Source organism: Eretmochelys imbricata, chromosome 8 (assembly GCF_965152235.1).
Source record: "Eretmochelys imbricata isolate rEreImb1 chromosome 8, rEreImb1.hap1, whole genome shotgun sequence".
NCBI classification, from domain to species: Eukaryota; Metazoa; Chordata; order Testudines; family Cheloniidae; genus Eretmochelys; species Eretmochelys imbricata.
Genome location: NC_135579.1, coordinates 104,425,092 through 104,439,551, shown reverse-complemented (window position 1 = coordinate 104,439,551; position 14,460 = coordinate 104,425,092). Strand labels below are relative to the sequence as shown.

Here is a 14,460-nt window from a genome sequence, read left to right as displayed (position 1 = left end):
ATCTACAGCAGGGTTTCTTGCACCTTCCTTTGAAGCATCCGATACTAGCCATTGTTAGAGACAGGATACTAAGCTGCATGGATCACCGGTTTGATCTAATATGACAATTCCTATGTTCTTATTTATTACTTATTATGATTATTTGTATTGCAGTGGATCAGGACCCCACTGTATTATATCCATAAAACAACCACTGTCTTGCTTTTAACGGGCATTCTGCAGAAAGTAGTTATGATAAGCTTAACTTTAACTATGGATAGGAACATTTTCAAGAAGATGCTCAGTAGCATGCTAGAGCCCTGTATCACCATTTGGCACATCAAAGGAGACACACAAGGTATGTGTAGCAGTCCCGTGTGCGTATTTTGGGTTGCAGATGTTGCAGCAGCAATCAGCACAGAAGGGGTTAGGAAACTTTCAGCCAAATTCAGACATTGCCTAAACAGGTTGGCTTTGGTAGTATTTTAAACCCACCTTGTACTCAGTTTGCATGGATGTAAATGACTACACAAGGTGCAAGGCAGTTGAGAGTAGGGGCTGATTTAATTTGTGGATTAATAGAGTTCAAGGCAGAAGGGACCATTAGATCATCCAGTCTGATCTCATGTATAACACAGGGCTACAGGATTTCACCCAGTTACCTCTTCACTGAGCTCAATAATTTGGCTATGTCTACACTAGCACTTTTATCGGTAAAACTTTTGCCAGTCAGGAGTGTGGAAAAAAAACCACCCTGACCAACAAAAGTTTGGTGACAAAAGCGCCGGTGTAGACAGTGGTATGTTGGCGGGAGATGCTCTCCCACCAACATAGCTACTGCCGCTCATGGGGGTCGTTTAATTTTACTGATGGGAGAACACTGTAGTGGTGCGGCAGGGCCGCTGTAAGGTCTGTAGTGTAGACACAGCCTTTGTGTTTGGTTAAAGCATATCTTCCAGAAAAGCTTCCAATCTTGATCTGGAGACATCAAAAGATGAATGACCACTTTCCTGGTAGTTTGTTCTAGGGTGACCAGATGTCCTGATTTTATAGGGACAGTCCCGATATTCTGGGCTTTGTCTTATTTAGGCACCTATTGACCCCCATCCGCTGTCCTGATTTTTCAAACTTACTAGCTGGTCACCCTAGTTTGTTCCAACTGTTAACTACCTTCACTGTTAAAATTTTGAGCCTTATTTCCAGTCTGAATTCGTCTGGCTTTAATTTCTGGCCATGGTTTTTTGTTTATGCTTTTCTCTGCTTGACTGAAGAGCTCTTCAGTATCTGATATTTTTCTCACTGTGAAGATACTTATACACTATATTCAAGTTACCTCAGTCTTCTTTTTGATAAACTAAACAGAGGTTAGCTCTTTAAATCTCTCACTATAAGGCATTTATTGCAGTCCTCAAATAATTTTTGTGCCTCTGTTTGAAACCCTTTCCAATTTTTTCAACATCCTCTTTAACAGCAGAATTGTACATTGTATGCCAGGATCAGTCTCACTAATGCTGTGCACAGAAGTAAAGTCACTTCCCTAATTTGACTGTTTATACAAGGATTTGTATTAGCCCTTTTTGTCATAGCATCACACTAGGAGGTCCTGTTCAATTGCCTGTCCACTATGACACTTAAATCCTTTTCAGAGTCACAGTCACTGCTTTCCAGGATACAATCCCCCATTCTGTTGGTGTGGCCTAGCTTATTGATACACGAATTGCTCCTTAGAAACCATTTCATTTTATCCACTTAGGAGCAACTAATTTCATTTTATCAACTAATTTTTTTTAATAGAGGAAAAAATAGTTACTGTTTATGCACAGTAGCTACTAGTTAGAACTATCACATTAAAACTAGAAAGTGATTAGTCTACATTATAAAACAATCACTTACACATTTTCACATAAAATAAATCCATTTTAGAGTTGTAGTCAAAATAGCATTTAAGGATTTTTTTACTCCTACAACATAAATTAGCAAACTGATATGAACTAAATAGAAAGAAAATAATTGTTTCTGGCTTGATACTTTATACCATATGTCAAGCTTCAACATGGTGCAGTTTTTTTTACAGCTGAGTTCAAAAGCTCTGAAAATAAAGGCTCTTAATGACAATACTAATGGATTATTATGTACAGCAACATTGAGCATGGCAATCAGTAATATTGGTTGAAAATAAGAATACTTCACACTTCTCTAGCACCACCTATTTTAGGATCTCAGGGCACTTCACCAAATGTCATTAATTAAACCTAATACCTTTCTGAGGTGGATAAGTACTATTATCAGCATTCTATACATAGGAAAACTGAGGCCCAGCCCAGAGGATTAAACTCAGCTCTTGTGTCAGTGGGCAAAATTCCACAGATTCATCTCCAATACATTCAGCTTACTCCATGACTGAAATTGCCCAAGAAAGAAAAACGGACTTGCTTAAGGTCATGCATATCAAGTCCAGGGCAGTCACTGGAACAGAATCCTGACTTGTAAACCACTGCTTTCCATTTGAGACCTCGCCTTTAAGCCTTGCTGCTGTTTGCTCTGGCCTCCACACCTGCCTGATATATATATATATGCCGTTCTCTACCTCATGGGAACACCCTACACTCCCATGTTCATCCTTATAATATGACTGTGTGGTATCTAATGCAAAGTTTGTCATGTTGGGTGTCTTTGGAAGGCTCATGATGTACTGAGCATTGTTGTTATGGTAATGTTATAGGTTATAATTTCATGTATATAGTTATGAGGCTGAAAATGTGTCCTCATGGCTTAAAGCAAGCTGAGGCAAAAACCCCCCAAGAGCAGAGGGGCAGTTCACACCTCATCAGGGCATGTATGGACAAAACCCAGCCCAGCCTCACAGGAACAAAGGACACTGGCCTATGCAACAACAAAGGATCTGTTGGACTCTCAAGTAAGTCACCCTGCTTCCTCTGATCAGTTTGGGACTGCGATGAGGTAATGTTCACCTGACTCTGAAGCGGAGAGGGCAAAGCCAAGAGGGAAGAAAAAACATGATAAAAGGGAGAAATTTTCCATGCTCTTCCTCTCTCTTCCACTTTCATGTACAGACATCACCACCAAGCGACTGAAGCGCTGATCAAAGGGGAGAGCCTGGCTGAAGGGCAACCAGCCTGCCTGTGGTGAGAAGCATCTAAGTTTGTAAGGGCACTGAAATTGTTAAGATCAGCTTAGAATGTGTTTTGCTTTTATTTCATTTGACCAAATCTGACTTGTTATGTGTTGACTTATAATCACTTAAAATCTGTCTTTATAGTTAATAAATCTGTTTGTTTATTCTACCCAAAGCAGTATGTTTGGTTTGAAGCGTGTCAGAGACTCCCCTTGGGATAACAAGCCTGGTACATATCAATTTCTTTGTTAAATTGACGAACTCATATAAGCTTCCAACGTCCAGCGGGCATAACTGGACAGTGCAAGATGGAGGTTCCTAGGGTTGTGTCTGGGACCCGAGATATTGGCTAGTGTCATTCAGTTGCACAATCCAAGCAGCTTATATGCCAGAGGCTGTGCATGAAGAGCCCAGGAGTGGGGGTTCTCACAGCAGGGCAGGGCAAGGCTGGCTCCCAGAGTCAAGGATTACTAGAGAACTTTTAGTGTGTGCCAGCAGGGTCCACAGAGAAATTACTCCCCTCTGGTGTGGACAAATGCATGCTGTAGACAAGCCCTTAGAGCAGGGGTGGCCAACCTCAGCCTGAGAAGGAGCCAGAATTTACCACTGTACATTCCCAAAGAGCCACACTAATACGTCAGCAGCCCACCGTCAACCCCCCCATCCTGCTCCCAGTGCCTCCCACCCACCGGCAGCCCCGCCAATCAGCGCCTCCCGCTCCCTCCCCACACCTCTCGATCAGCTGTTTTGTGGCGTGCAGGAGGCTCTGGTGTGGAGGGGGAGGAGTGAGGGCATGGCAGGCTCAGGAGAGGGGACGGGAAGGGATGCAGTGGGGGCAGGGCCTGTGGCAGAGCCAGGGGTGGAGCAGTGAGCACCCCCGGCACATTGGAAAGTTGGCACCTGTAGCTCCAGCCCTGGAGTCAGTGCCTAGACAAGGAGCCGCATGTTAACTTCTGAAGAGCCGCATGAGGCTCCGGAGCCACAGGTTGGCCACCCCCCGCCTTAGAGGTATATGTACACCAAAAGATTTGTTGAAACTTCTGTTACAGAATTGGCATGCAAACTGTATTTATAGAAAACTGGGATATTTTTCAGACTTTGAAGGGGATCCAGAAAGGAGCTGTCACAGTTCCAGAGTTACTGGACCTCTGATCCCTCCTCTAGGGTATTCAAGTTAAGGTCTCAGACCTCTAGCCATCACCTTTCCCTGGGCCGGAAACCATCTTCCAAGCGGAGACCCTGGCAGATCTAAAGTACTTCAGGTGTTCTCACAGGGCCCGTCTCTGGTCACAGTCTCATGCTTGTCTGCTCTTGAACTGAGTGTGAATGACCCTCTCCTCAGGTCATGGCTCATATTTTAAACAGTTTCAAATCCTCTGTCTGCCCAACACCTTTAAACCAGGTCAAAGCAGTCTGTCTGCTATTCCCCAGGGGTGAAAATATAAAGGACTTGTTATCTACATTGTTTCAGTATTGGGGATTTGCATTCATTACTCCCTTCTGACTTTAGTTCCTGCAGGAAACATCCTTTATCTTATCCATTTAGCCAGGCATACAACCACTGGTCCGCCCATAAAGATACATATCATGTTTATCAAGTTGATAAAATAGTCTTTGAATATTCTGTGTTCCATAACATCACTGCTGTCACAGGAACAGTTGCCTGGGGATTCGGCAGGGTTTCCAGCAGCAAAGAGGAAGGACAGTGAAGTCTGTTTGACACCTCTCACACATTACTGTGTCGGCTGAGGTTGAGAATGGCATATAGAAGTTCACCAGAGGGACCAGGCTCAAGCACTGTAGAAGGAATACTAGCCCATCATAATCCAAGATGAAGACTCCTGTTCCTTTTTTATTTTAAGGTATACTATGGGTAGTTAGTTTATGGATTGTTTTATATTGGGAGGTGAGTTACTGGGGATTTCTGTTTTCATGACAGCTCTAGATTTTGAGTGGGTCATATTGCTTTTTCTAGAAACAAGGTGGGTGAGGTAATATCTTTTACTGGATTGACTTCTCACCAACAGAAGTTGGTCCAGTAAAGGATATTACTTCACAATCTCTTAACATCCTGGGACCAACATGGCTACAACAACACTGTATACAATATTGCTTTTCTGTAAGTTAAGTTATTGCTGAGTTGTACTATTTTCGGTCAGTGACTATCTAATCTAATCTATCTATCTAATTATTAGCTGTGGTACCTATAAGGCCCCCATTCCCATAGTGTCTGAGCACCTGACAATATTTAATGTCCATATCAATGCACTGTAACGTTTCTACCTTTTCATGTTTTTAAATAAAACTAAAACATATGTAACATTAAGATACATGTCCCAGAGGAGTAATAAAATTCATGTGATATAGCAGTCCATTATTTTCACTCAGTTAACGGCTGATCATCTGACTGAATGATCATGGATCATGATGTTAATCAAAGTATGTTTCTATGCTGAAAAGTAACTATGTAAAAATGACACCTGCTTACTCTACAGACCTGTTCCTTTTTTGAGAATCAGATCTTATATTAGTGACTGAAGTAAGTTTTTATCACTTTGTATTCCTGTTAGCATTGCAGAGCCAGCCAGTTAAGAAGAACTGAGCTGGATTTTATTCCTGCTTGTGTATCAACAAAATAATTATTTACACACTTTCAATCAGTTACTCCTGTGCAACCCTATTTCCTTCAGTGGGGTTCCAAAGATGTAATCAAGGCATGATCTGAAGACAATAGAATTTCCCAAATAGAATACATTTCCCAAATGTAAATGAGAACGTAATTTGTCTGACAGAATTTTTATTATGGATGATGATGCATGAGAATGAAAAAATTTAGTTTGCTTTTCATATCTCAGGTTGCGTTTGCAGACGTGCCAATTAGAAAAAAAAGAATTTTTACTTTTTGAGCATATTTAATCTAGAAACCATTAAGAGGCAATAAACATAGGATGCCTTAGTTATAACTGTCACACACACACAGTCCTAGTAAAGCTCCCGCTGCTGGACACTCACTAGGCTGCTGAGTTGGGTCCCAGTGCACTGGACTCGTGCTCAACGCTTCCCTGTACCCAAAAATGCTGAAGCACTACTCCTCCCCTTGGCCCCTCTAACACACTTCCTAGGCACAGACTCCGTCTGCTAGTCCTTCATGGAAATTAGACCACGTTGCTAGCCTTGTTGCCGATGGTCTCCAGGACCACTCTTGACCCCTCAGACTCTCCCACAGTTTAGCACACCCTTTTCCAGAATTCCAACCATGTGGCCCCACTGGGTTGACAATTTAACTATTCAGGGGCACCTGATAGTTAAGCCAACTGACACACACGTGGATTCTGCACATGATTCTGAATACAATTACTCTTTACTTTGATAGCGCGAGAAATACAGAGCTAGACAACATAATGAACACATCTGGATCTAAGTTCCCTCTAAGCTGCGCGGCCGTGCAGCAGCCTATTAAGTGCTGCACAGGCGCTCAGGGCTGCGGCACGGACAGATGCCACTCCCCCAGTCCCGGACCTGCCACAGCCGGGGGAGAGGTACCCCTCCCCCAGCCCCAACCCAGCCCCGGCCCAGCCCTGCCACCGTCAGGGGACAGGAGCCTATCCCGCGGCCCCAGCCCTGGGGCTGGTGCGACAGGGAGAGGCACTTCTCCCCCCCAGCCCAGGTGCTGCTGCAGGGAGAGAGATCTGGAGGTGTCCTCTCTCTCTGCTGTAGCCCAGGGGTAGCCTGCACCCCAAACCCCTCATCCCCAGCCCCACCCCAGAGCCCGAACCCGCAGGTGATTCATTCTGCACATGCATGGGAAAAATTAGTGGGAACACTGATCTGGATGCATTTCCCTGCTGCAGTTTCCTCATCACTCTAGGGCATTATTTGGGTGTAGCTTAAAGTCCTCTTAGTAATCTAGGATCCTTCCTCTCCCCACTGGCCTTCTGCACATGGCTTCTCATTCAGGACATGGAATCTCTGGTCTCTCTCTCTCTCTCTCCCCAAAATTAGTTTGCTTCCTTTCCCCTGGCTGGTCCCCAAGTTAAACAAGATCCACTGCCCACTACAAAACCATGCCTCCCTCTTTGCCCAAAGCTTCCTGGGCATTTTCCACTCTCCAAACCCCAGCACCATGCATAGAAGTTGAAAGAACTAGTTCTCCCACCTTCAGCCAACCTATTGTCTCAAGGTGTTTCCACCTGAGTAGGTGACCATTAAGGTTTAATAGATGACCATCCCTCGTCTGGCAGGTAATGAAAAAGCCCCATCAATTCATGGCCAGATCACTAAACACTGAGGCATTCCATGACACAAACATTTCATAATAACCAGAATTCATAAGCTGTACATAGATAGATTCCTCAAGTCGTCCCAAGGGTCATTCTAAAGAACAGATCATTTTTAAAGCTGCTTCTGGCCTGCAATAACATGTACATCATCCTCTTTGCCAATTTAAGCAAACATTATTCATTTTTACTTTGTTAGACTTCAGAGCAATGCTTTTGGATTCATAGTGCTGTCTCTTAAATGTTAGTATTTTTCTCAAAGAGACACTTCTGATGGTCCCAGTTCTGCACTCTTTATACAGAAAAGAAAAATCTGGGGTGAAATCGTGACCCGATTGAGTATTGCCATTTACATCAATGGGGCCAGAATTTCAGCCCAGTACTTTTGTCTGTGTAAGGAATATATTAAGTTATAGGTTGGTTTGAAATAAAACTTATTTGCTTTCTTCTAATTTGTGTGCAAGTATGTGCTCTGGAGGATGGACACTGAAATGTATAAGACTCCTCCAACCAGTCACAGGAATGGCCGATACAAAAACCCAGAGGATGAATCACTGGAAAAGAAACCTGGGATTTGAATAGACTGATAGGTTTAAAAAAAACCCCACCAAACAAAATAAAGGAACAAACCTCAAAAAGCAAAATAATTTCAAGACCAATTTTGGGCTTTTCAACCCTGAGAGAATAAAGGAGGCATGTGAAGATATATTAAAATAACTACATTATCTGATTGCTGTGTATAAACCTCCTGAAACCATGAAACTGAAATCTGTTTCTGTACTAAAATCTTTTCCCCCTGCATTTTGCATTCTTGTTGGATTGGTGTTATGAGGTTGTTCCTGGACTGTTGGCAAAATTTTTTGTATTTTTAGAAAAATAGTATTTTTTTTGGAAAACTCCTTGCTGTACAAAGCATGACATGGGCTTTGCAAACAGAAGAAGAAGAAGAAAAGCTGGGTCCAGTTTAGCCAAACTCTTATTACAGTACCAACCGACAACTATCATGACTCCATCTCAGATTGTTAATATTTGATTGAAGTAGTACTATAATTTTCCAGTATTTGATGCAAAATATTCGTTCTTTTTTTCAGCTGTGGAATACCGATTCTTTTAGAATTTGCTCTTCATTTATTGTAGGCAGTGTTGTTGTAGCCATGTTGGTCTCAGGTTATTAGAGATAAGGAGGTGAGGTAATATCTTTTATTGGATCTTTTATCTTCTGCTTGTCTCTCACCAACAGAAGTTGGTTCAATAAAAGATATTACATCACCCACCTTGTCTCGCTTTATTATTATTATTATTAATTATTTGTATTGAGGTAATTCCTAGTGGTCCTAGCCCCACTGTGTTAGGCACTGGATAAACCAGGGATTGGCAATGTTTGGCATGCGGCCAGCCAGGGTAAGCCCGCTGGTGGGCCGGGCCGGTTTGTTTACCTGCCATGTCTGCAGGTTCGGCTGACCGCAGCTCTCACTGGCCGCGGTTCACCACTCCAGGCCAATGGGGGCTGTGGGAAGCGGCGGCCATCACATCCCTCGGCCCACGCTGCTTCCCGCAGCCCCCATTGGCCTGGAGCAGCGAACCGCGGCCAGTGAGAGCTGCAGTCGGCCGAACCTGTGGACGCGGCAGGTAAACAAACCGGCCCGGCCCGCCACGGGGCTTACCCTGGCTGGCTGCATGCCAAACATTGCCGATCCCTGGTATAAACATATAACAAAGAGACGATCCCCGCCCCAAACATCTTGCAATCTAAGACAAGAGACAACAGGAAGCTATGACAAACAGATAGCAGAAGCACAAGGTAACAAAGAAATGGTTCTGGTCAGCTTGATAAGGAGCAGTGACAGGACATGAACAGCTTTACCATTGTTTTTTGTAGGCATCACAGTAGAGGAGAGTTTTAAGGAGCGATCTGAAGGAGGACAACAAGGTGGCTTCGTAGATTTTTATGGAAAGCTGCTCCCATGCATCCTTTATTAATCCCAGGAAAACTTGCTTCTTGTAACTCTGCTGTTTTGTGACACAGTTTGTGGCCCTGTTCACATTAGGAAAGCTTTCACTGGTATAAATACATAGATGCAGATGTTTAATATGGTTGTTTAGGTGCTAACGCAATATAAATATTAGAGGCCCTTTTGTGCCAGGCACTGTACAGCCAAGTCAGCTCTAACGGAGTCGAGAATCAAACCCTTTATATATATTTATTAACTGCTCTCATTTGTCTCTTTTTTTATGCTATGTAGCATTCTATGAGCTCTTTGGTTGATAACAAGACTGTAAACCTAGGTATTACACAAACTGTGCTCTCTCCTACTCACCCTTACTTTTAACCCGTTATATAAACACCCACTAATAACCAGTACTTTCCTATTAGGTATTTAAATGAGATACACCAGTGCAAACTCTTTATGTTGATGAATTGCACCATTGCCAAGTGAAGCATCTAACATCAGCGCAAATTTCCTTACTCTATATACAGGGCCCATGAAGCTAATAACAGAAATCTCCATCTTATGATTGGACTTTATTTTACAGAGAAACATAAGAATTGCCAAACTGGATCAGACTAGTGGTCCATCTAGATTACTATCTTGTCCCTGAGAGTGGCCAATATTAGCTGCTTCAGTGGAAGATGTAGAAAATTCCGTAAGGGACAGTTATGGAATAATTTGCGGGCAGGAGAAATTTCTTCCTAATCCTCATCAGTCTGTGACTAGTTTATGCCTTGAAACATGAAGACTTATATCCTTTCTTAAACAAGCAACCCTCCTGCCCTTATCTAATGTAACTGCAAACGTTCTAATTACCCACATGGATTTCAATCTCTCTAAAAAAAATTCCTATTCTTCTTACAATGCATATACCATTTTCTCACCCATTTAAAATAACTGACTCTATACCTTAGCCACTTGTAATTGATATTGTTCAGATGCATCCTGACACCCTTTGACTGAATCTTGAAGAGTACTGCCACAGAGGCCAGACTGGCTGGACGGCCAAGATGCATTGTGTTAGCACAGGGTCTAAAGTTTCTTGTCCCCTCAGTGGGTCTTTCTTGTATATAGGACAATCTGCCCCAAAATAATTGCACTGTTTTTAGTCAGAGATGATGGCATGATGCCAGCTGTCAACGTTAGTATTCCAGTGTCAAGACCAAAACTCTCTGTGAATAGCACTGGAACTGGGCCACTTATAGAAAGAACAAGATGGCTACGCATACATAAAAGCTAGAGCCATTTCATCCAGCTCAGAGTAGCAATGTTGAGAATGAAGATCATGTACATAGTATGAATAGAATGTTAAGTGACAAGCCTTAGTAAGATATTTGTTTGGCAGCAGCAGCTTCTGCTCTGGAAACAGTAAGCCAACTGATCAGCTGGCTAATTTTTGTTTTAGTTATTGCTTTAAATCTGGTATTAATGGTAAAGTTAAAGTATCAGTGAAAATACTTGATTTTGTCCTCAGACAGCACAAGTTTAGCAGTATTCTAGCATATACTATTTAGTTGTAATTATTATTTTCTGTTTTAATATGAGATTTATGAATCTAATGGTTTCTCCATGCTGAATATTTCCATTCCAGATCCGGTCATTTGTACTGTTGCAAAGTGTCCAAGAGTCATAAAAATGCTCAGGATTGATTTGTGTCCTTTCCTTTCAGAAAATATTAAGCATTGGTATATTTTGGAAGTATATTATGCTGGATTCTGTGGTCTTCTAAGAAGGGCCATACTGGGTCAGACCAAAGGTCTATCCAGCCCAGTATCCTGTCTACTGACAGTGGCTAATGCCAGGTGCCCCAGAGGGAGTGAACCTAACAGGTAATCATAGAATATCAGGGTAGAAGGGACCTCAGGAGGTCATCTAGTCCAACCCCCTGCTCAAAGCAGGACCAATCCCCAGTTTTTGCCCTACATCCCTAAATGGCCCCCTCAAAGATTGAACTTACAACCCTGGGTTCAGCAAGCCAATGCTCAAACCACTGAGCTATCCCACCCCCTAATAATCTTGGGATCTCTTTTCCTGCCATCCATCTCCACTCTCTAACAAACAGAGGCTAGGGACACCATTCCTTACCCATCCTGGCTAATGGCCATTAATGAACTTAACCTCCATGAATTTATCTAGTTCTTTTTTAAACTCTGTTATAGTCCTAGCCTTCACAACCTCCTCAGGCAAGGAGTTCCACAGGTTGACTGTGCGCTGTGTGAACAACTTCCTTTTATTTGTTTTAAACCTGCTGCCCATTAATTTCATTTGGTGGCCCCTAGTTCTTATATTATGGGAACAAGGAAATAACTTTTCCTTATTCACTTTGTCCATACCACTCATGATTTTATATACCTCTATCATATCCCCCCTTAGTCTCCTCTTTTCCAAGCTGAAAAGTCCTAGCCTCTTTAATCTCTCCTCATATGGGACCTGTTCCAAACCCCTAACCATTTTTGTTGCCGTTCTCTGAACCTTTTCTAACGCCATTATATCTTTTTTGAGATGAGGAGACCAAGAATTTAAACATTCTCAAGAATAATTTTAAAAAGCTCCCACTCATTTACATCAATAAATCATGAAAACATGTATTCTGCTGCTGTTTCTATATATAAAAAAGAGAATTTATAACATCTATGTCTCCAGGACAAAGACATACAAACATTTTCAGCAGGGCAAAGCGGAAGAAAGAACTATTTTCCACAGCAATGGAATGCATCCTGATTTGTGCATGGCAACATAGAAAAAAGACCAACTTTGAAGGCTGCTTTTTCTGTGTATCACTCCAGAAAGAGGCATATTATAGCCTCAAAATTCAGTTAATATTTAAAGGTAAAGTGTTTACAGGCTTACATGGCTATGACTAGCTCAAATGAGACAGGAGATGAAGAGTTAAGGATATATGGTCTGGTTATTCCTTGAGAATGAATCAGTACAGTTCATTTTTTCCAGTAGAGAGATGGTGAACTCCATTTTCATTTGTTCCGTGTTCCAGTCTTTCTGTAAGGAAACACTGGGCTATAAAATGTGGTGGACAACTGTTGCTTATCTCTGTTTTTTTGCATATTCCTGATCTTACAAAGTACTTGGAGTTGTCTACAGAAGAGTGGGGTCCTAACATCTACTCACATATGTAAGGGGCTAGGTATAATAGGACAAAATTGCTCCTATTGTTTTATTATTCTGTTATTGGTTGTCAGGGGTTAAAAAAAGAGGTGATACTTTTCCAAATTCCACCCACACAGTAAACTATGCCCATACAAGTTACCAAAACAAGAGACTACTCATAGTAGACTGTATAGATGTTCAAAATATATGATTATGTGTATGCTCCACTGGGCTCCTTGATCTTGGCTCCCCTTCAGTGGCATTTGAATATTCCCAGGGACTTTTGCTGGACTCCTGGGGTTTGGTTTCCCCTCAATCAGACTGGACCCTGTTAGGTTCCTTGAGCGTGACTCCTTCTTGAGATTTTAAAAGGCGGGGGTATCTCCCAAATGCCCACCTACTGATGGTGCTACAAGACTATGCTCACAGCGGATGGTACGGCTCTTACGATCCCCTCTTCTTTCTTACATCCTTTCCTGAGTAATGAAATAGCTAATAATACTGACACTTAAATTTATCGCCACTGGGCACGCCAGTTAAGGTGAATGAGGCAGTTCAGATCTCTCAGACCTATTGTTCTAGACTCCGGAAGAGGCTGCTACTTGCATTACACTTTATGCGTATTTCTGAGGTTTCCCTTGCTCTGAAAGCAGCCAGAGACCAACCCTTTTTTGCAATGAAAGCTCAGATTCCGTTGCACAAGGCAGGCGCTTGGGAGAGTTGTCCATGTGCCATGCTGCCAAATGCTGGTCCAGCACTGGCTGCGCTGTTTGGTCAGTCGATGACTGGCATGGTATTCCCCCCCCCCACCCCATTCAGTTGTTTTCCCATGATCTGGGCAATTAGCCTTCGGCACAAGGTGGCCAGCTAATGGCATGGCTGGGCTGGCTCCCGGCCCAGCAGCCCTTAGCCTCTGCCCTGCCCTGCCAGGACTGGGGCCAGGGGCGGGTGCTGCGGGCGACACCGAGGGCCGGCTCTGCAGTAGGCGGAGGGTAGCCTGCCCCCTCCCTTCGTTGTGCGCGGTGCCACGCTCGCCTGCGCGCCTCCCGCCTCGCCTCCCCCGGCCTGTCCCTCCCTCGCGCTGCGCCTCGCGCGCGCGGCCCCTCCCGCCTCGCTTGTCCCCGTGTCGCGCGCCCTCGTCACCGCCCCCTTCTCGCCCGCCGCGCGCCGCGGCTTTCCCTCCCACCCGCCCGCCGGCCGGCCGGCCGGCCGGAGAGTTACCGGCCTCTCGCGAGAGCAGGGGAAGGGGGCGGTGCCGCCGCCGCCGCCGCGCTCGTTCCGCGCCACAGCCGCCCTGACAGGAGGGCGGGGGAGGCAGCGGCGGGGCTGGTCCCTCCGCTCCGAGCCGAGGAGGCGTCGCCGGCTCGGCTCTCCTCTGCGTGACTCACCCCGGCCATGGCCGGCTGCGCGCCGCGGGGGCCGCCGCTCCGCCGCCGCTGAGGAGCCGCCGCCGCCATGAAGAAGGGCCGCTCCCGGGGGGACAAAGCGGGGCCCCCGCCGCCCCCCAGGAGGGAGCCGGCCCGGGCGGCCGCCGCCGCGGAGGGGAGAGCTGCCCCGGCGGGGGGCGGCAGGAGGGAGCCGCAGGACGCCAGGGCCCCGGGCGCCGCCTGCAGGGAGGCGAAGGAGAAGGTAAAGGGGGCACCGCGGCGGGGGCGGGGGGCGCGTTGCGGGGCACCGGGCCGGGGTGACTGGGCTGCGCGGGGTGTGCGGGGGGCCCGTGGCAGAGTGAAGGGGCCGGTGGGGCGGGGGCTGTGGGTGTATCATGGGGTGAAGGGAGCCGGCGGCGTGGGGGCTGGTGCCTCGGGGGGCGGGGGCTGGCTGGGTGCCTCGCAGGGCAGCGGGACCGGGTGGCGAGGGCGGGAGGCTGCACGCACCTGAGTTGCGGGTAGGTAAATGGTGTGAGGCAGGCGTCGGGGAAGGGGACGTGATGTGGTATGCCTGGCTTGCCGCAGCCAGGGGGCAGCCAGTCCGA

At 45.3% G+C, this 14,460-nt stretch overlaps 2 protein-coding genes across 8 annotated transcripts in view; one reads left to right on the top strand and one right to left on the bottom strand.

The window, feature by feature from the left end:
• LOC144268920 (riboflavin-binding protein-like) overlaps window positions 1-13,967 on the bottom strand; it is a 33,481-nt gene extending 19,514 nt beyond the window's left edge. The window contains exons 1-2 of one of the 3 annotated variants that reach the window (XM_077824263.1): window positions 13,877-13,943; window positions 12,234-12,380 (exon numbers count right to left, since the gene is read on the bottom strand). Coding sequence is in view for 2 of the 3 variants with exons in the window: in XM_077824261.1 (XP_077680387.1) it covers window positions 13,877-13,945 (69 nt within the window). In the remaining variant the exon portion in view is untranslated. Of the gene's footprint in view, window positions 1-9,256; window positions 9,452-12,233; window positions 12,381-13,876 lie in introns of all 3 variants that reach the window. The other 2 variants (XM_077824262.1, XM_077824261.1) reach the window with 2 other exon arrangements.
• Window positions 13,944-14,460, top strand: part of MAST2 (microtubule associated serine/threonine kinase 2) — a 389,497-nt gene continuing 388,980 nt past the window's right edge. For all 5 annotated transcript variants that reach the window (XM_077824259.1, XM_077824258.1, XM_077824257.1 and 2 more), the window contains exon 1: window positions 13,944-14,117. In XM_077824259.1, the coding sequence (XP_077680385.1) occupies window positions 13,944-14,117 (174 nt within the window). The remainder of the gene's footprint in view (window positions 14,118-14,460) is intronic.